Source organism: Bradysia coprophila, unplaced genomic scaffold (genome assembly GCF_014529535.1).
Source record: "Bradysia coprophila strain Holo2 unplaced genomic scaffold, BU_Bcop_v1 contig_248, whole genome shotgun sequence".
Lineage (NCBI taxonomy): Eukaryota > Metazoa > Arthropoda > Insecta > Diptera > Sciaridae > Bradysia > Bradysia coprophila.
In genome coordinates this window covers 996158-1011509 of record NW_023503509.1, presented here as the reverse complement: position 1 = coordinate 1011509, position 15352 = coordinate 996158, and the positions used below count along the sequence as shown (strand labels likewise).

The 15352-nt window shown below is 35.4% G+C and overlaps 2 protein-coding genes across 6 annotated transcripts in view; both read left to right on the top strand.

Annotated features, from left to right (window-relative positions):
- The first annotated feature begins 3344 nt into the window (after positions 1-3344).
- Positions 3345-5373, top strand: LOC119078270 (general odorant-binding protein 57c-like). Its single transcript, XM_037185768.1, has 4 exons — positions 3345-3498; positions 4725-4892; positions 4956-5086; positions 5148-5373. Exons 1-4 carry the CDS (start codon positions 3433-3435, stop codon positions 5251-5253), a joined length of 471 nt encoding a protein of 156 aa, XP_037041663.1. The 5' UTR covers positions 3345-3432; the 3' UTR covers positions 5254-5373.
- A 1781-nt stretch (positions 5374-7154) lies between these two features.
- The window catches only part of LOC119078251 (rab11 family-interacting protein 3), a 46545-nt gene continuing 38347 nt past the window's right edge, over positions 7155-15352 (top strand). For 2 of the 5 annotated variants that reach the window (XM_037185735.1, XM_037185730.1), the window contains exon 1: positions 7155-7896. The gene's annotated coding sequence lies outside the window, so the exon portion shown is untranslated. Of the gene's footprint in view, positions 7901-15352 lie in introns of all 5 variants that reach the window. The other 3 variants (XM_037185736.1, XM_037185731.1, XM_037185742.1) reach the window with 3 other exon arrangements.

The window sequence follows — 15352 nt, the reverse complement described above, 5'->3', positions numbered from 1 at the left end:
ATGTGATTTTTGTTTCTCATTTATTTCTCTCTGGTGTGTTAACGTAAAAATCGGTAGAAATTCTTAAAAAATGTCTGTATGGAGGGTAAACATCCGAGATTTTTTCAGATTTTTTGGACCCCTATTTAACGATGAAAAAATTCAATGATTTTTTTTCCATATGCTAGTTCCATATCCGTTTTTGGTCACTTGAATTGTCTTCATGGAATGTGCCTAGATTATGTAATTTATTCAGATTTTTTAAAATGGCGGAACACACCCTAATTTAACGAAGAATATTTGAATAAATATTTTTACCTCTAAGTAGGGGTCCAAAAATTACTTGAGAATTTTTTCAGTTATATCTATTGAGATATACAAATTATACACAAAACTCACCCTCATACCCAAAAACTCAACACTATTGTGATTTTTAGGGCTGATATTCTACCAAAAACACCTTTTAGTCCAGTAAACCGATAATTATCTGCAATTTTCTGGATTTTGATTTTTAGGTCATAGTGTGGACGCATTTTCCACAGGTAAAAATACACCCCTAACATGACCGAAAAATTAAATTCTAGAAAATTGCAGATTATTATCAGGTATCGGCAACTTGACTAGACTTTACATTTTGAATGATTTTTTTTGGATGAAAGACCCTAGACTTACGGTCTTTAAATCGTAAAATATACGTTGACGTAAACGTCCTGAACGCATGATATTATTTTTGGATAAAAAACTGTTACTTTGGCGCCCAAGATTTTGTGTTTAGGCGCCCCTTCGAAAAGTTTCCCACCTGCACAGAAATCCTTATTTTAGTCCCTGGGCTCTAACTGTCAAATAAAACAAAATTGAATTGATACAAAATGGAATGATTACAACAACAAGTCTGACAGCTACACCTCCAGCAAGCTTTAACTGGTCAGTTTACCACTACACTACAGCTTTTATTTCGCTCTTCATACAGACTATTACAAGACAACGAAGATCAAAGACCAGTTAAGTTGAACAATGACAAGAACGCCAAGGCAAGTTATAATTAACTGGTCTTAGGAACTCTCGCTCTGATCATAACAGTCTATTTTGTATCTGTTTCTTTTCTCATTTTGACATTGTCCTCAAGGCCCGTTACGTTTAACTGAGCTGAAATATCTCTTCGTTAACACTACACTGAGAACCATAAACAATCAAAGTCACTCTCAGCTCTTAAGTAAAGTCTCTCAAAGAAATGAAAATGATCTCACGGCTGGTGAGCGGTTGCATTCAATGAATCAATCGGCCAAATTTCGTGGCTTTCGCAAGTTTGACAGTTCAAATCAATTGGAAAAGGCCTGAAAACAATAGTTATTTCCGACGCGAAAATCCTTATTCTGTTGTTAAAATGACGTTTGGTTGTCATTCTGAGAGACGTCATTTTAGGTGAGAAAATAATCATTTCTCTCCTAAAATGGCGGGTTCAGTCATGTTGGGTGAGAAAATGATTATTTACATGCTACATGCGTCGAAAACCGTACTTTTCAAGCACTACTTTCGACGCCCTCAGCATATTTTACAAAGTCTCGTTTTCGTATGTTTATTGACCTCGGCTACGCCTCGGGTCAACAAAATTCACACGAAAACTCTACTTTTCATCTTTTTATCCCTAGTCATGTATAACACTATTTCTCACCTATAATGGCTAAATACCAAAACACGTTTTTTATTTTATTTTCTGTAAAGTGGACAAAAATGCGGATTTTCGCAAAACGCAAGCATGAAAAACGCTGTGTTCACCTGGGGGATAAATACTAAAAAATTTGAAAAATGTAAAGCGAACGGATTGACACAAGGGGCCTGTCTGATGGTAGAGCCGTTGTCTAAGACTGAGAACATGTCATGTATCCCTTGATCTCAAACTGAAAATCAAGTCGACCTGAAAATATGTAAGTCTGAACTCTGACCTTAACTGACCGCAATTTATAGGACATCTAAAATGAAAATAAATTTTTATTGGTCTTCGATTTCAAATAAATTAAGAAAAGGAATAAATTTTCAATTCTAATCAGATTCAGGTAATCTGAGCTTCAGGTTTCAGGTGGATTTACCGAAATTCTATATTCTGCATCGATTCAAGATTCGGATGGTTTTTAACAAAATATTTACATGATCATCAGGATGTAATTGAGTATGACTACGGTATAGCAATAATGACATGATTCATATCAAGCAATACAAATAGTGCAATTAGATCACTTTTTTCCGATACCCGACTATATCGACAGTAACATCTAATTGTTAATTTTATGAAATTTATTTTCGAAGCTCGTGTCGAACATTAATAAATTCATTAACACATTGCCAGGCATCACAATGGGCCTGTATTTGCAATTCAAAATTTATTTATTGAGCTTATGAATAAAAGGCAGAATCGAAAATATTAATGAGCTTGTGAGAGTGTAGAGGGCAAACAAGTGATTAATTTGTAATTTGTAATTTGGAACAGAAGTACATTCGAAGATAGAAAATTTATTCCCTGATAGACTAACTATAACTCAAAGAATCGCTAATTTTGTTCCAAACAGAACTTTTAATTCGAAACTAAGGTACATGAATGCGAACCCAGGTGAGGAAGTGAATCATTATCAGTCATTATCTAGAAGTACATGCCACTGTGGTTTTTCCGACTATTTTTCTCGCGTACAACAACAGTCTGAATTATATAAAAGAATAATTCAATTTTAAGGTGAAAAACCTTTTTTTTAAGCAAATCGTTTGTTATCAAATTGACCCAGGTCCAATTTTGGTTTTAAAAAGATTTTTATTTCAAGCTTTCTGAAAAATTTCGAGTTAAATTTTTGAGTTACAAGCGAAGGATGCGTCACCTACAACGATATCAATAGATCGTGGGCTATGTAGATGTATGCACCAACACAAATCATCATTTTACGGACCGTGTTACGCACATTCATGTGAAATTTGATATTTATACAGACCGACTTGACGCCAGCGCTCTACTAAATCGTACTAAAATGCGACCAAGTATTGAACAAATTCCACAATCTATTGTTTTTGAAGCATACACAGGGACTTGCGTCACTTTTTACTCCTTCAAGTAGTTTTGACTGATGTTATATCATCTGAATTTTTTGTTTGAACATCGATGCAAAAACCTAAGACAGTCCGCGTAAACTGTTTTTTGGAAGACCTTATCCCTTGCCCGATATAAACATTTTTATCACCTAAATACCACCAAGATTTGGGGCACAATCAATTGCTGTTGATGGTCTCTTTGTTAAATAAAAGTTTTAATCTAGCAAAGAGATCATCAACAAAAACGTTTATTATGGTTTAACAATGATTTGTGGAAAAATATTTCAGTATAAAACATACGTGATGCGAATGTTACAGGTCAAAGTGAATTCTGAATTTAAATTGAAAATATAGTTCCAAAGAGTTCTAAGCAAATTCGCAATGGAAAAATACATTTTCGTTCTGTCTTGTGTGATTTTGGTAGCTTTTCTGAACTTCAGTGCTGTGGTAAATATATTTTACAATTGTAGAACATCCTCGATCATGTCTACCATCAATACCCTCTCTAGCAACCAAGCTAGGAAAATTAAGGTGGTAAAACTGTACAGTGTATCCTAACAGTTTACACTTTTAAAAATAAATTAAATGAAGTATGAGCAGCGATTTCATTTTTTGTGTTGATAGCATTACGTCTCCTGTTACCATTTCGGTGTTCCGTGTTCGAAAATGAATCATTTGTGATTTTGATTTCATTTTTTGTGTGATGTTCCGTCATTTTGGTGTGCAAAAATGAAATGAAGTTTAAAATCTGTATTTTTCGTGTAACGTCGATATTGTTTTTTTTAAAGCGCGGCACGGCAACTCTATCACAAAAAACGTCAGTGTTACATTTGTCAAAATAAGATGGTATTTTGACTGCGTCAAAGTGAAGTTTGGTTGCTAGAGACTCTCTAGTAGAGAGGGTATTGCTACAATAATTGATTCTTCATTTCATAATATGGTTCGAAATTTCGTAAGTATGACAATTTCGTGAACTTTGACATTTCTTCAACATATTTTATGTCAAAAGTCTACGAAATCGCCATACTCACGAACTTTACGCACCATAATGGTTTACCCCTAATGAAATCGCAAATAGAGTACGCTACCAGGGTACATTATTGGTAAATTCATTTACAGAGTTTACTGAAATGTATAAAATAATTATGAAATTTGCCGAAAATTTACTGAAGTTTACCGAAAAATAAATTCAGAGAAATGATAACAGACGGCGTTGCTGCAGCGCCATATGTTATCATTTCTCTGGTAAAGTTCAGTAAATTTCGGTAAACATATTTACCAATAATAGGCCCTGTATGTACTTCTCATAAGCCTATTAGAGCTTTCGAGCCCTTCGCAACGCAACGGTTCGCCCTGGAACGTGAACCAAACTTTTGTCTTGTCCTAATCGAATCTTTACACCAGAGGCGCCGACTTGTATTTGTGGGTAGTGGTGCCCACTAGACACTTTTCATTTATTTTGCTGTAAAGGTACTAGGGCCCAGTATCAATAAAACTTCGAGTGGTGGTGCTTAAGCCTCACTTGTCCTTAGAAGTCGGCGCCCCTGCTTTACACGAAAATTTGTAAACAACTTTGAAAACGGTAAAAAAATACCGGGTTTTATCGAGATTTGAAGCGCATCGATAATTTTTTTCTATTATTTATATTTTACAAACAAAAATTCATACTAAAGGTGGCACATCCTCGAGCACATCCGAATTTTGCACAATTTGATGAATGTAAAACAGCCGAAAAAGCCACTGACGACGATTTAAAAAGCCTGAGAGAGAGAGACCCTACTCTACCAAAAACTAGAGGAGCAAAGTGTGTGCTGACATGCCTTGGTGAAAAGGCTGGCAAGGTTGTCGAGCAAAGAAAATTCATTTTCAAATAAAAATTTAAACTCAAATTTTCATTCAATTAGATTGCAGGTAAAAGACTAAATCCTGACGGCGTGAAGAACTGGTTCAAAGATACACCTGAAAATACGGAACAGATGCAACAGACCATTAACGAAATAGTGGAGGAATGCAGAAACATCACAGATGAAGACCGGTAAATGTTATAAAATGAATATTTTCAATTAATTCTTTCTCTATCATTTAAAAAAATTTAGATGCGAAGCTGGCTTTAAAATTATGGAATGTTTAAAAGAAGGTGGAATGAAACGAGGTCTTAAAGCCCATGGTCCCCCTGGTAAAGGTCAGGGACCAAGAAATTAAAATTTCTTAAATAATTGGCAATGTTCGGTTCTACATATTCTGTTTGTAAGATATGAAGCAAAATTCACATTTAAAATAAACAATTTCTCGCACCCAACAAGTGACTTATAAATGTGATACAAATGAAGATGAAGTAATCGATTTATTTGGTTTGTAATCCTTGAAATCAAAATTCTGTGACCAATCTAGGACTTCAATTATTTTGAAGCAGAAAATTTAAAGCTTGACTTGAAAAATTCGGTCAAACTATAATTCCTTACAAGTCTAACTTATAGTACCTGGTGCATGTAATTACTTAAACCTAAGATAATCGATTCCTTCGAATCAAAGGCTAAAATTAGCGTCTAACTTGAAACTATAACTCTAAATACAGTGAACATAGCGCCATCAATCTCTGTTCGAGTAAAGCTGCAGTAACTGTTTGGAAACGTAGTTAAATTACGAAACATTTTTTTTGATAGAGATAAAAACTCATTGAAAAGATAATCGGATCATATCTGCATATTACTAAGTGAGTCCGCTACAATTGAGTCAACACAAAGCAATAGATTACGATTTCCGTACTGTAGTCATTCGAAAATGTATGAAAGCTCTGTAAGTTCAAAAGTACACCAGTCGAACTAGTATACTTTGCGATCCTCTTTGTTTTCGTTATATTCAACGTTACAGCTTTTTACGTTGCGGTTCGCATTCAATACAACTGTACTGCTTGGCTATTAAGTCTACACCAATGTTCAACGTTTGTATGTATAAAATGCAGATAGCAAACATTGGTCTCGCACATGCTTACTAAAATGCATTTCAAAAGTAGTTTTCAACTACACATGTAAATCCGACTATCCGGTCGCAATAAGTGAATGGCATCAAATGTTGAACGATGAAAATTGAATAGCATTGTCACGGGAAGCCAAATGTATCATACAGTATGTTTACAACAATTGAAGTAAAAGATTCGGCATCAAACAACACTTTGAAAAAGTGTGTAAGACTGGACCTCGGTTTACTCACCGTTTACGAATGGAAAGATAGAACAGCGTTTAGAAATCGGTTCATTCGTTTACATGACAATTAGACAAAAGTCAATGAATCTAAATTAATTTTTGAGTGAAACTGTCTACTTAACGGTGGGTGACAAAATTGAATCCTGTTCAATATCTCTGCGTAAACGAATGCAAAACGGAATGAAAACGGAAAGCTTTTTCGTAATACGGAGTCTGTGTGATTCGTGCTTTACGATAAGAACTTTTAGGATCTGGGACCCGATTCTAGTGAATTTAAGAAATCTTAACTTGACAGTTGCCACCTTAGAAGTTACGAGTACGAGTAGTATGGACAGTGCCGCTTTTGGCCCATATGGAAAAGGCGACACTGAGTATGGAGCATTAAGGTAACAACGGTCAAATTCAATTCACGAAAATCGGCGCCCTGTCAAACACCGAAACCATAAAGAAAATTGAGAGAATCGTGCTCATTTTCAATGAAAGTAGATAATTAGGTATGGCCAGTCCATACAAGTCGGAGCACATACGGATTTGCATGACACCACCTCAAACGAACTCATTTCTAGTGGAAACTTGCACTAGAAATGAGTTCGTTTGAGGTGGCGCCATGCAAATTCGTATGTGCTCCGGCTAGAACAAATTTGAACGTTTGGCCATACCTATCCATTTACTTTCATTGCTCATTTTCAGGTTCATTGTTTAATTGCTCTAAACGCTCTCATCGTAACAGTCTATAGGGTTCGTGTATAATAGTTCCAGATGGCTCAAAATCGAAAGTAGTTTCACCAATACAACGAAAAAGCAAATTTCTCTGCTTCGACACATTCATCGTCTCACTGGTCTCACAACACACACACCGTCTGCACTGAAGTTATTTCATTCCGTTTCAGCATTCAGTATAAATTTAATTGTTCGTCGTGTATGTTGTTGCTCGTCAAGTTTCTGTTGTGTGGCTTTTTTTGTTAAAGAGAAATACCTTGTGTAAGACGAAAAGCAAATAAAAAAATTGCTTACAAACCTGTTTGTTACCTCTTCAATTCACAATTTTGAAGACTTTCAAGAAGTTACAGTATACTTGAAAAATGTTGCATTGAATATATTGTTATTCATTAGTGGTTATAGTATGCTTTGTGAAAAAAAATAATTTCTGAATCGACAATACACACACAGGTGTTTATATTTATTTAAATATTTATGTATTATTAAGAATATGATGTACGGTGTCGTGCCATTTGCATAGAAAGAATTGTTTCGATGTTTCGGTTGATGCAAATGTTTTTCTTTTGTTAAAGATTTATCTGCATTCGGAAAGTGATTTTTAAGTGCCGAAAAATTCGGATTTTGTATTTTGTAATAGTGTTAAATACTGACGAGACAAACCAACAAAATAGCGCAACGACTTGAATAGTGTGATGTAAAATATAAAAAAAAAGAAAAAAATATTTAAATGCTCGTGAGAAAACGGTTGAATGAAATATCGTTTGTTTATAGTTTGTTACGTGTTTACTCGTGTTCAACTAAACTGAAACCATTAGCATCATAATATCACCTGCAAATTATACACCAAATTCCATCGCATACTACTAATTCATACATTTTCGGATCACTTCTGGGAAACGGATAACAAAAACTGATATTTTAGGTAAGTTCGCCCATAATTCACCTCTCATTTTTCTTACAACAAATTGTTACTTATTATTTACACAAAATTTACATAAGAAAAATGTACCTGTCTTATGCTTAGTTATAAGTAATCTGGATTCATAATAAGTAGTAAATACTGAAACCGTAACTTGAAAACGACAAACGACGTAGTTGAAGCATTCGATTTATTTTTGTCGAACTTGGAAAAACCCGATTTGGCGGAACTTGTTTAGTCCGTGTCATAAAGTCAGGTGTCTGTTTACAATGCTCTTTTTTTGGAAGGAACGATAACAATGTATCGGATTGGATAATGAAAGGATTAAGCAAAGCCACATTGCTGGTAGTCAGGTCGACTTCAAATTCAAAATTGAAATTGAAAGTTATAGGCCATCCCCTCTATACACAAAACTGAAGAAATCACAATTTTAAGTTTATAAATCGATTTATGCATTTCCAAAGCACGATAATCCTTTTTAATATGAAACATGAAGCCACATAAATTGTATATTGAGTTTGAGTAGAAATCACATTTTTTCATGTTGGAAATTGCTGCGATAGTTTTCCTTTATCAAAGTTAAATTTTTAGAGCAACAGTCAGCTGGTCTTTTTATGTAGATTTAGATTATAGATTAGTAATCAATTGACAGGTAATTACAATGCTTTCATGTATACGTAAATTAGATTTTCACCTTTTCTACCAAGGTTTAATACAAATGTCTCACTCCTTTTTCGATTATTTTTCAACTCTTCTTAAACGCTTGCTTTCACTTACCTCAATACTTTAGAGTGTGTGTGAGTTCCGTTTTTAATGGATCCCTATCGGGTATGAAACAGTAGATTACGTCCTTCCCCTTCGGCTCGAGCTGCAAATGCGACACTTAGCAAAATACAAAGTTCCAAACAATTACTTAAGTTATGTTACTCACAAGTCCAAAGACTGAAGGCAACGAAAGGTTTAACCCACCAGAGTTACCTCCAATTTTTGAGGTAACATATCTCACTCGACAATTGAAAAAATTGTGGAAATTGCTTCTTGTGTGTTTTTACCGGCGTCGGCTTCGTCTGGATCGGTAACTTCACACAAGTAATACCACTATTGTCATTTACCCCACTGATAAGCAATATCGCATTTCTGTTAAAATTTCCCATTGAACCAAAGGTTTAAAAGTCACATTTAGCTGATTTACTCGGTAAAGGTTTGGTGTAAGGGTCAGCTAGTTTTTCCGACAATCTTTAGTGATATCTAGGATTGAGGAGTTATTCACGGTGCCGGACTGGCTTGACTAAGCCCTTCAGGTCCATTCGACTGCGTCTGCTTATAATTTAGAAGCGTATAATCGTAATTTAGAAACGTAGATAGTATTTACACAGGATACGCATAGTGTCTCTACTATTATACACATAGTTTCTGAATCACGGGAGGAGCGAGTGAAAAACATTTCTTTGACAGAGCGAAAACGAGTTTCACGAGTCGGGTAATCACCACAATGCAAATAATATTTCATATGAAACGTTTCACATTTTTCAATTTTATGTCGGGATCAAAATTTCATCTGTATTCTATCGACATAGTTGACGACAGTAAGCAAGTAGGTCTGGCATGTTGTCTTTTATATATAGTAGAGCATATGTTATAATTGTCGAAGTAATAGATTTTGCAATAAACATTGGGAAATATTTTAAACAATGGAAGTAATATATTTGGCGATACTGATCTTTAAAAAAAACCAATTCAGGTCTTCGCCCGACGCAGGCAAAGGGACCGTCATGAATCCCTGAATTCCCAGTATGGCCAGTTCGGCGCTGGTTATTTACATGACCAATCCCTATATTGATGGAAGATTACTGGATGACCTTGACCTGTTAATCGCTTTACCTTTTTGATAATTTGTATCGCTCTACCATTACACCCGTTTCTCATTTCATTCGCTCGTTTGTATCCCAAATATTTTTCTCACCGTTTTCAGCACAAAAGTAAACCTGAGTGCATAGCATCCTTAAATGTTTCAATGATAATATCGTGGGAGTCGAAGAAAAAAACTCCGACAGGAAGTTGGTTACCTTAATGTTTTTATACTTTTTTTTATTGTAACCTGATATGCATCTCCACCATTTGTACATTTACATACATACACATCATACTACCTACCTACATCATTTTTATTCGGAAATTATGAATTTGAAATAAAAGGTCTTCGTGTAATGAATTGTGCTCACATGTATGTAAAATACAATTATTTCTGAAAATGTTTCGATTACCATCTTTGGCTTAATCAGCTACTTACATTTACAACATAATACACAAAGCCGAGCAAAAGAAAGTTCGTCGGTTTGTATTCGATATTAAGTATCAAATTGGATGCATATAAAACCCTCGTCATTATACACATCGGTCGTCATTTTATCGGTCTAAATATAATATAAATTTTCCAATCGGAGAACGTCGTCGAGACGTCTCGCTGGATAGGAATACACATATGTTCGCTGAATATAATAGTACACGTCTATAGCACATCTATTCATAGAATGGAGGAGCTCTTCTAATTAGGTCTTTTTTTTTAAACAAAGAAACTATCTATTCCGTTCGTTTACCTTATTTCTGCGGTTTCGATGAACACTTCACTTCCCAACAAACTGAATAAATGTTGACCTACGTTCGAAATAATTGTACACGTTAGTGAGCCTGTCATCACTTTATTTTTTTTTCTGTGCCACACTAGCCGTCCTAATTCTACTTAAACATTTTGTCAGCATTTATTTACCGATGGTGGTTTTTGTTTTTGTTCTTGTTGTTATCCAATTCGTAAATAGAGTTTTGTGTTACATGCAATTACCAGTGAAATTAGTATTCGATGATGTGCTGTGCATTGTTGTGCTGTAGAGTTTAGATTGTTATGGCTACAACCACTGAGATGATGATCGGTTTATTTGTCCCGTTATTGTAATGTGATTTGTTACACATTCTGTGGTAAATACACAGCGGCACGCAAAGAAATTGAGGTATTTAAAACAAAAACAATATTTACGGCTTATGAATGGTATAAGTGGATAGGATTACATTGAAAGATTACGAAATTTAATTTTGAAAATTGAATCTTGACACTCCTAATTCATCGTCAAAGTTACAATGAAATTGTTGATAATTTTGTTAGAACTGTGCGCCGGTCTCAGCCGATGAGGTCGGCGGATAATTTGACGCCGGTGGGTATCGGCGGCCGGCTACGTCAAAAAATCGGTCGGCGTCGGCGGCTAAATCGACATAACTGAATAAAAGATCCAAAAGTTTTCAAAAACTCAATTTATTGAAGTTCGTCGAATGTGGCGTAATTTGTAGAGGAAGGTTGCTCTTTGATGTACATGTTAGTGATGTAGAAGAGAATGTTCAGACCTAAATTGAATTGAGTTTCGAACCTGAACTTGACCTGTTTGGAGATTTCACAGAGGATAAGATGTGGTACCGGCACGTATAACTGACATTTTTTTAACGATGTTTTTACTAAAGTCATAGTTGTTTTGTATAAACAAAAAAATTGTTAGCATTGCTTAGCAAAAGGCTCGACTTTCTACTAATCCAGCAATGAAAAATTTTCTTTTGCTACTAGTCATCAGGGTAGACAGTATTCTTTTTGCCAACATAGCATAGTTCTTACAAAAAATCGATATTGCCGACCAGCAAGTTACAACCAAACCAGCAACCAAACGTCGGCTAATGGCGGCTGAGAGTGTATCAGCGGCGACTACCGGCTGATCCTAAAATCGGCTGGCGTGGCCGGCGCACAGTTCTATAATTTTGTTGAGAACATCTTGCGAATCTCTACAAGTTGCTTCCTAATTTCTCAAATTTTTTCCATCTGGCTGGAAAACGTCAGACTTAGATGAGTTTCAATTTTATTTTATTTGAATATCATGCTGCCTTGCACTTCGGAAACCATAATTTTATTGTCAAATTTTAAGTTAAAAATTTGTCTGAACGAAATTAACTTAAAGGTAGAATGATTTTACGCTTGCATCCAGGGTCGGATCGTAGTTAGTTTATGAGTTAATGTTCGATATTATCAACATGTCAAGGTAGTATCATTACTTACATTCCAAATAATATTGAAAGACTTATTGGCTCAATTAGTAAATTAATCTCTCGCTGGGACATGTTTTTGTTGAGGCGTGTGGGACGTTTGTGTTTCGAGTCGAAGGCGAGTACGGTAATCTGTGGTCTTGCGTTTTCAACAATACATTTTTCATTTTTATCCCGAGTTATGTAATGGATTTTACATGCTACATGCGTCGAAAACCGTACTTTTCATCTTTCAAGCACTACTTTCGAGGCCCTCAGCATACATATATGTGAGCACAATTCATTACACGAAGACCTTTTATTTCAAATTTATAATTTCCGAATAAAAATGATGTAGGTACACTCGCGGAATTTTGAAAACCGACACATTTTCTGTTCTGTGTTTTACTTGAGTTTCTGATTTCTCCATTTTCAAAATTCACAAAAAACCAGTAAAACACAGAACAGAAAATGTGTCGGTTTTCAAAATTCCGTGAGTGTCGTATGATGTATGTATGTAAATGTACATATGGTGGAGATGCATATCAGGTTACAATAAAAAAAGTATAAAAACATTAAGGTAACCAACTTCCTGTCGGAGTTTTTCTCTTCGACTTCCACGATATTATCATTGAAACATTTAAGGATTTAGCATTTAGCTTTACTTTTGTGCAGAGAACGGTGAGAACAATATTTGGGATACAAACGAGCGAATGAAATGAGAAACGGGTGTAATGGTAAAGCGATACAAATTTTCAAAAAGGTAAAGCGATTAACAGGTCAAGATCAGTATCGCCGAATCTATTACTTCCATTGTTTAAAATGTTTCCCAAAGTTTATTGCAAAATCTATTACTTCGACTATTATAACATACGCTCTACAATATATAAGTGACAACATGCCAGACCTACTTGCTTTCTGTTGTCAACTATGTCGATAGAATACAAATGAAATTTTGATACCGACATACAGCAATCGCAGAATAGTTAGAAATATTCATGCGACTCTCTGTTTTTCTTAGTTCCACACGTTCCTCACATTTCATATGTTAGTATTATTCGGGATATACTCGGATTTACCGCTTATGCGCGCACACGTAGAGTGAGACAACTAGCGTAATGTGCACAGAGTGTGTTTGTGCAATATATTGATAGAAGAAACTGGAGGTAACTCTGGTGGGTTAAACCTTTCGTTGCCTTTCGTCTTTGGATTTGTGAGTAACATAACTTAAGTAATTGTTTGGAACTTTGTATTTTGCTAAGTGTGACATTTACAGCTCGAGCCGAAGGGGAAGGACGTAATCTGTTTCATACCCGATAGGGATCCATTAAAAACGGAACTCACACACACTTTAAAGTATTGAGGTAAGTGAAAGCATAAGAGTCACATCGCCAAGACTTCAGGCGATTGGGGAACAAGCGGTCTCCGATTTTAATGAGTGTTAGCTCGTTGGATTCGTCTTTCAATTCTAGGAAACACGTATCTTTCACTTTTTCTAAAAAAAAAATTTGTTTTCTGTGAAAAGAGCTCAAAAGTAAAGACATGTCAGAGGGTACCGAAAACCGTTTTTCGGCAATAACTCAAGAAAAAATTATTTCAAATTGTTGTAATGTTGTACGAATGTCGGCCTTGGAAAGACCTACAGGTAGAGTATACGCACTGCTTGGCGCTAGTACATCCACAAGAGTTATGACTAAAATGACTCGTTTACGTGCGTTTATTGACCTCGGTTACGCCTCAGATCAACAAAATTCACACTAAAACTCTACTTTTCATCTTTTTATTCCTAGTCATGTAAAATACTGTTACATGCTGAAATGAGGGCATCGAAAATCGTTCATTGCACGATATTCCACCAACTTTTGATGGCCTTAGCATGTAAAATTCAGTACAAGTACAAAACTCGGCTTCGGCTCGGATTAACAAAATTTCACATGAAACCTTGCCCTTTCACTTTTCCCCCCTAAGTTATGGACCAATATGTGAAACTGTATTATCAAGGTAATGTCAACTATTACATGACAGGACAATTCGATCGACTCGATATTGCCCTTGTTACGAGTTGTATTGTTTGTTATATGTACCCATGATTGATGATAAATCGGGTCGACATTGACCTCATGACAATCAAACTAGGTTTACGTTTAATTTGTCAAGGATAGTTGTTTGATAAGTGATAACGATAATGACATTACCGAACGATTTCGATGTCAATGAAATGCAACGACTCGTCATCAAAATAAAATTAAAAAATTTCCAGGTGTTTATGTTCTAACATGAGGTAGAGCTAGAGCTACACGGAGCGTTATAAAGTCAATGTATTAGTGGAATTGGAAACAGCTACTATCTGTCTAGCGGCTGGTGTTATACAAAGGTTCTGCTAAAGAATTCTTAGAAACGCTAACAACATAATTTTAAGAACATTTTGACCTGCACTGCCGTTTTTCAGTTCAAAGAATTGTTTTGTTTAAGAATCTCTCTACCTCTACGCATCACTGAATCGTACTTCTATCATTACATGCTGTGTGTTCGTCAATTTTATTACATTCTTACTCACAATAAACATCAATAAATCGTTAAATGGGAAAACGATCTCTTGGTAACTATTATACATTAATGTCAGTTCAAACACGTTCTCGACAAACAGCTGCTGCTGAAGAGTAATCTATCTTTAGTTATTAACACGTTCTTTCGAGAAGAAACAACATACCCTCCGAAACTATAACATTTATTATGGAACATACGGTGCACCGTGGTGTAATAAAAATGTTAAATGTGTGCTATATGACCTGCTTTACTATCGAGTAGATTATCAGGATATGAATAAACCGTTGAGGAAATTTCCCTTGAATTTTTTCTCTTTCTCTTTGATGTAGGTGGTACACTGTTCCGTACCGGAAAAAAAACATCTGCTTACACCACTTGCAGTAAAATAGATCATAAAACCCTGTAAAACTCAAGAGGCTATTTCCACATGAATGTGTTGTGTGTGCTTGGCTTCGCCTATTATTTTATGAATGGTAATGCTTCTGTTTTATTGTAAAAAAAATGATTGGGTGCTGCTGCCACCGGAAGTCTTTAGGGGAAATGTTATGTAATTTTGCTGCTGTAAAAATATGTTATCTCAATAATAAAGTTCTTGTGTTCCATCCTGCTGGCATTTTGGTTCGAACCGAATTAATTAATTAAAGGAGACGCTTATTGGATGTATTATAACCGCCGCGACGTGACAATATGAGGTGTTAATTTATGCGTTTCTTTCAATAGAGAAAATGTGTTACTACATCGCCATCACATCAGCACTTATAAAACGTTAAAATGTCGTACGTGCGTGTTGAAGTGTACGTAACTGATGAGTTCGTCCTAAAAAGCGCGTTGGTTAACTTTGAGAAAAAGGGATTAT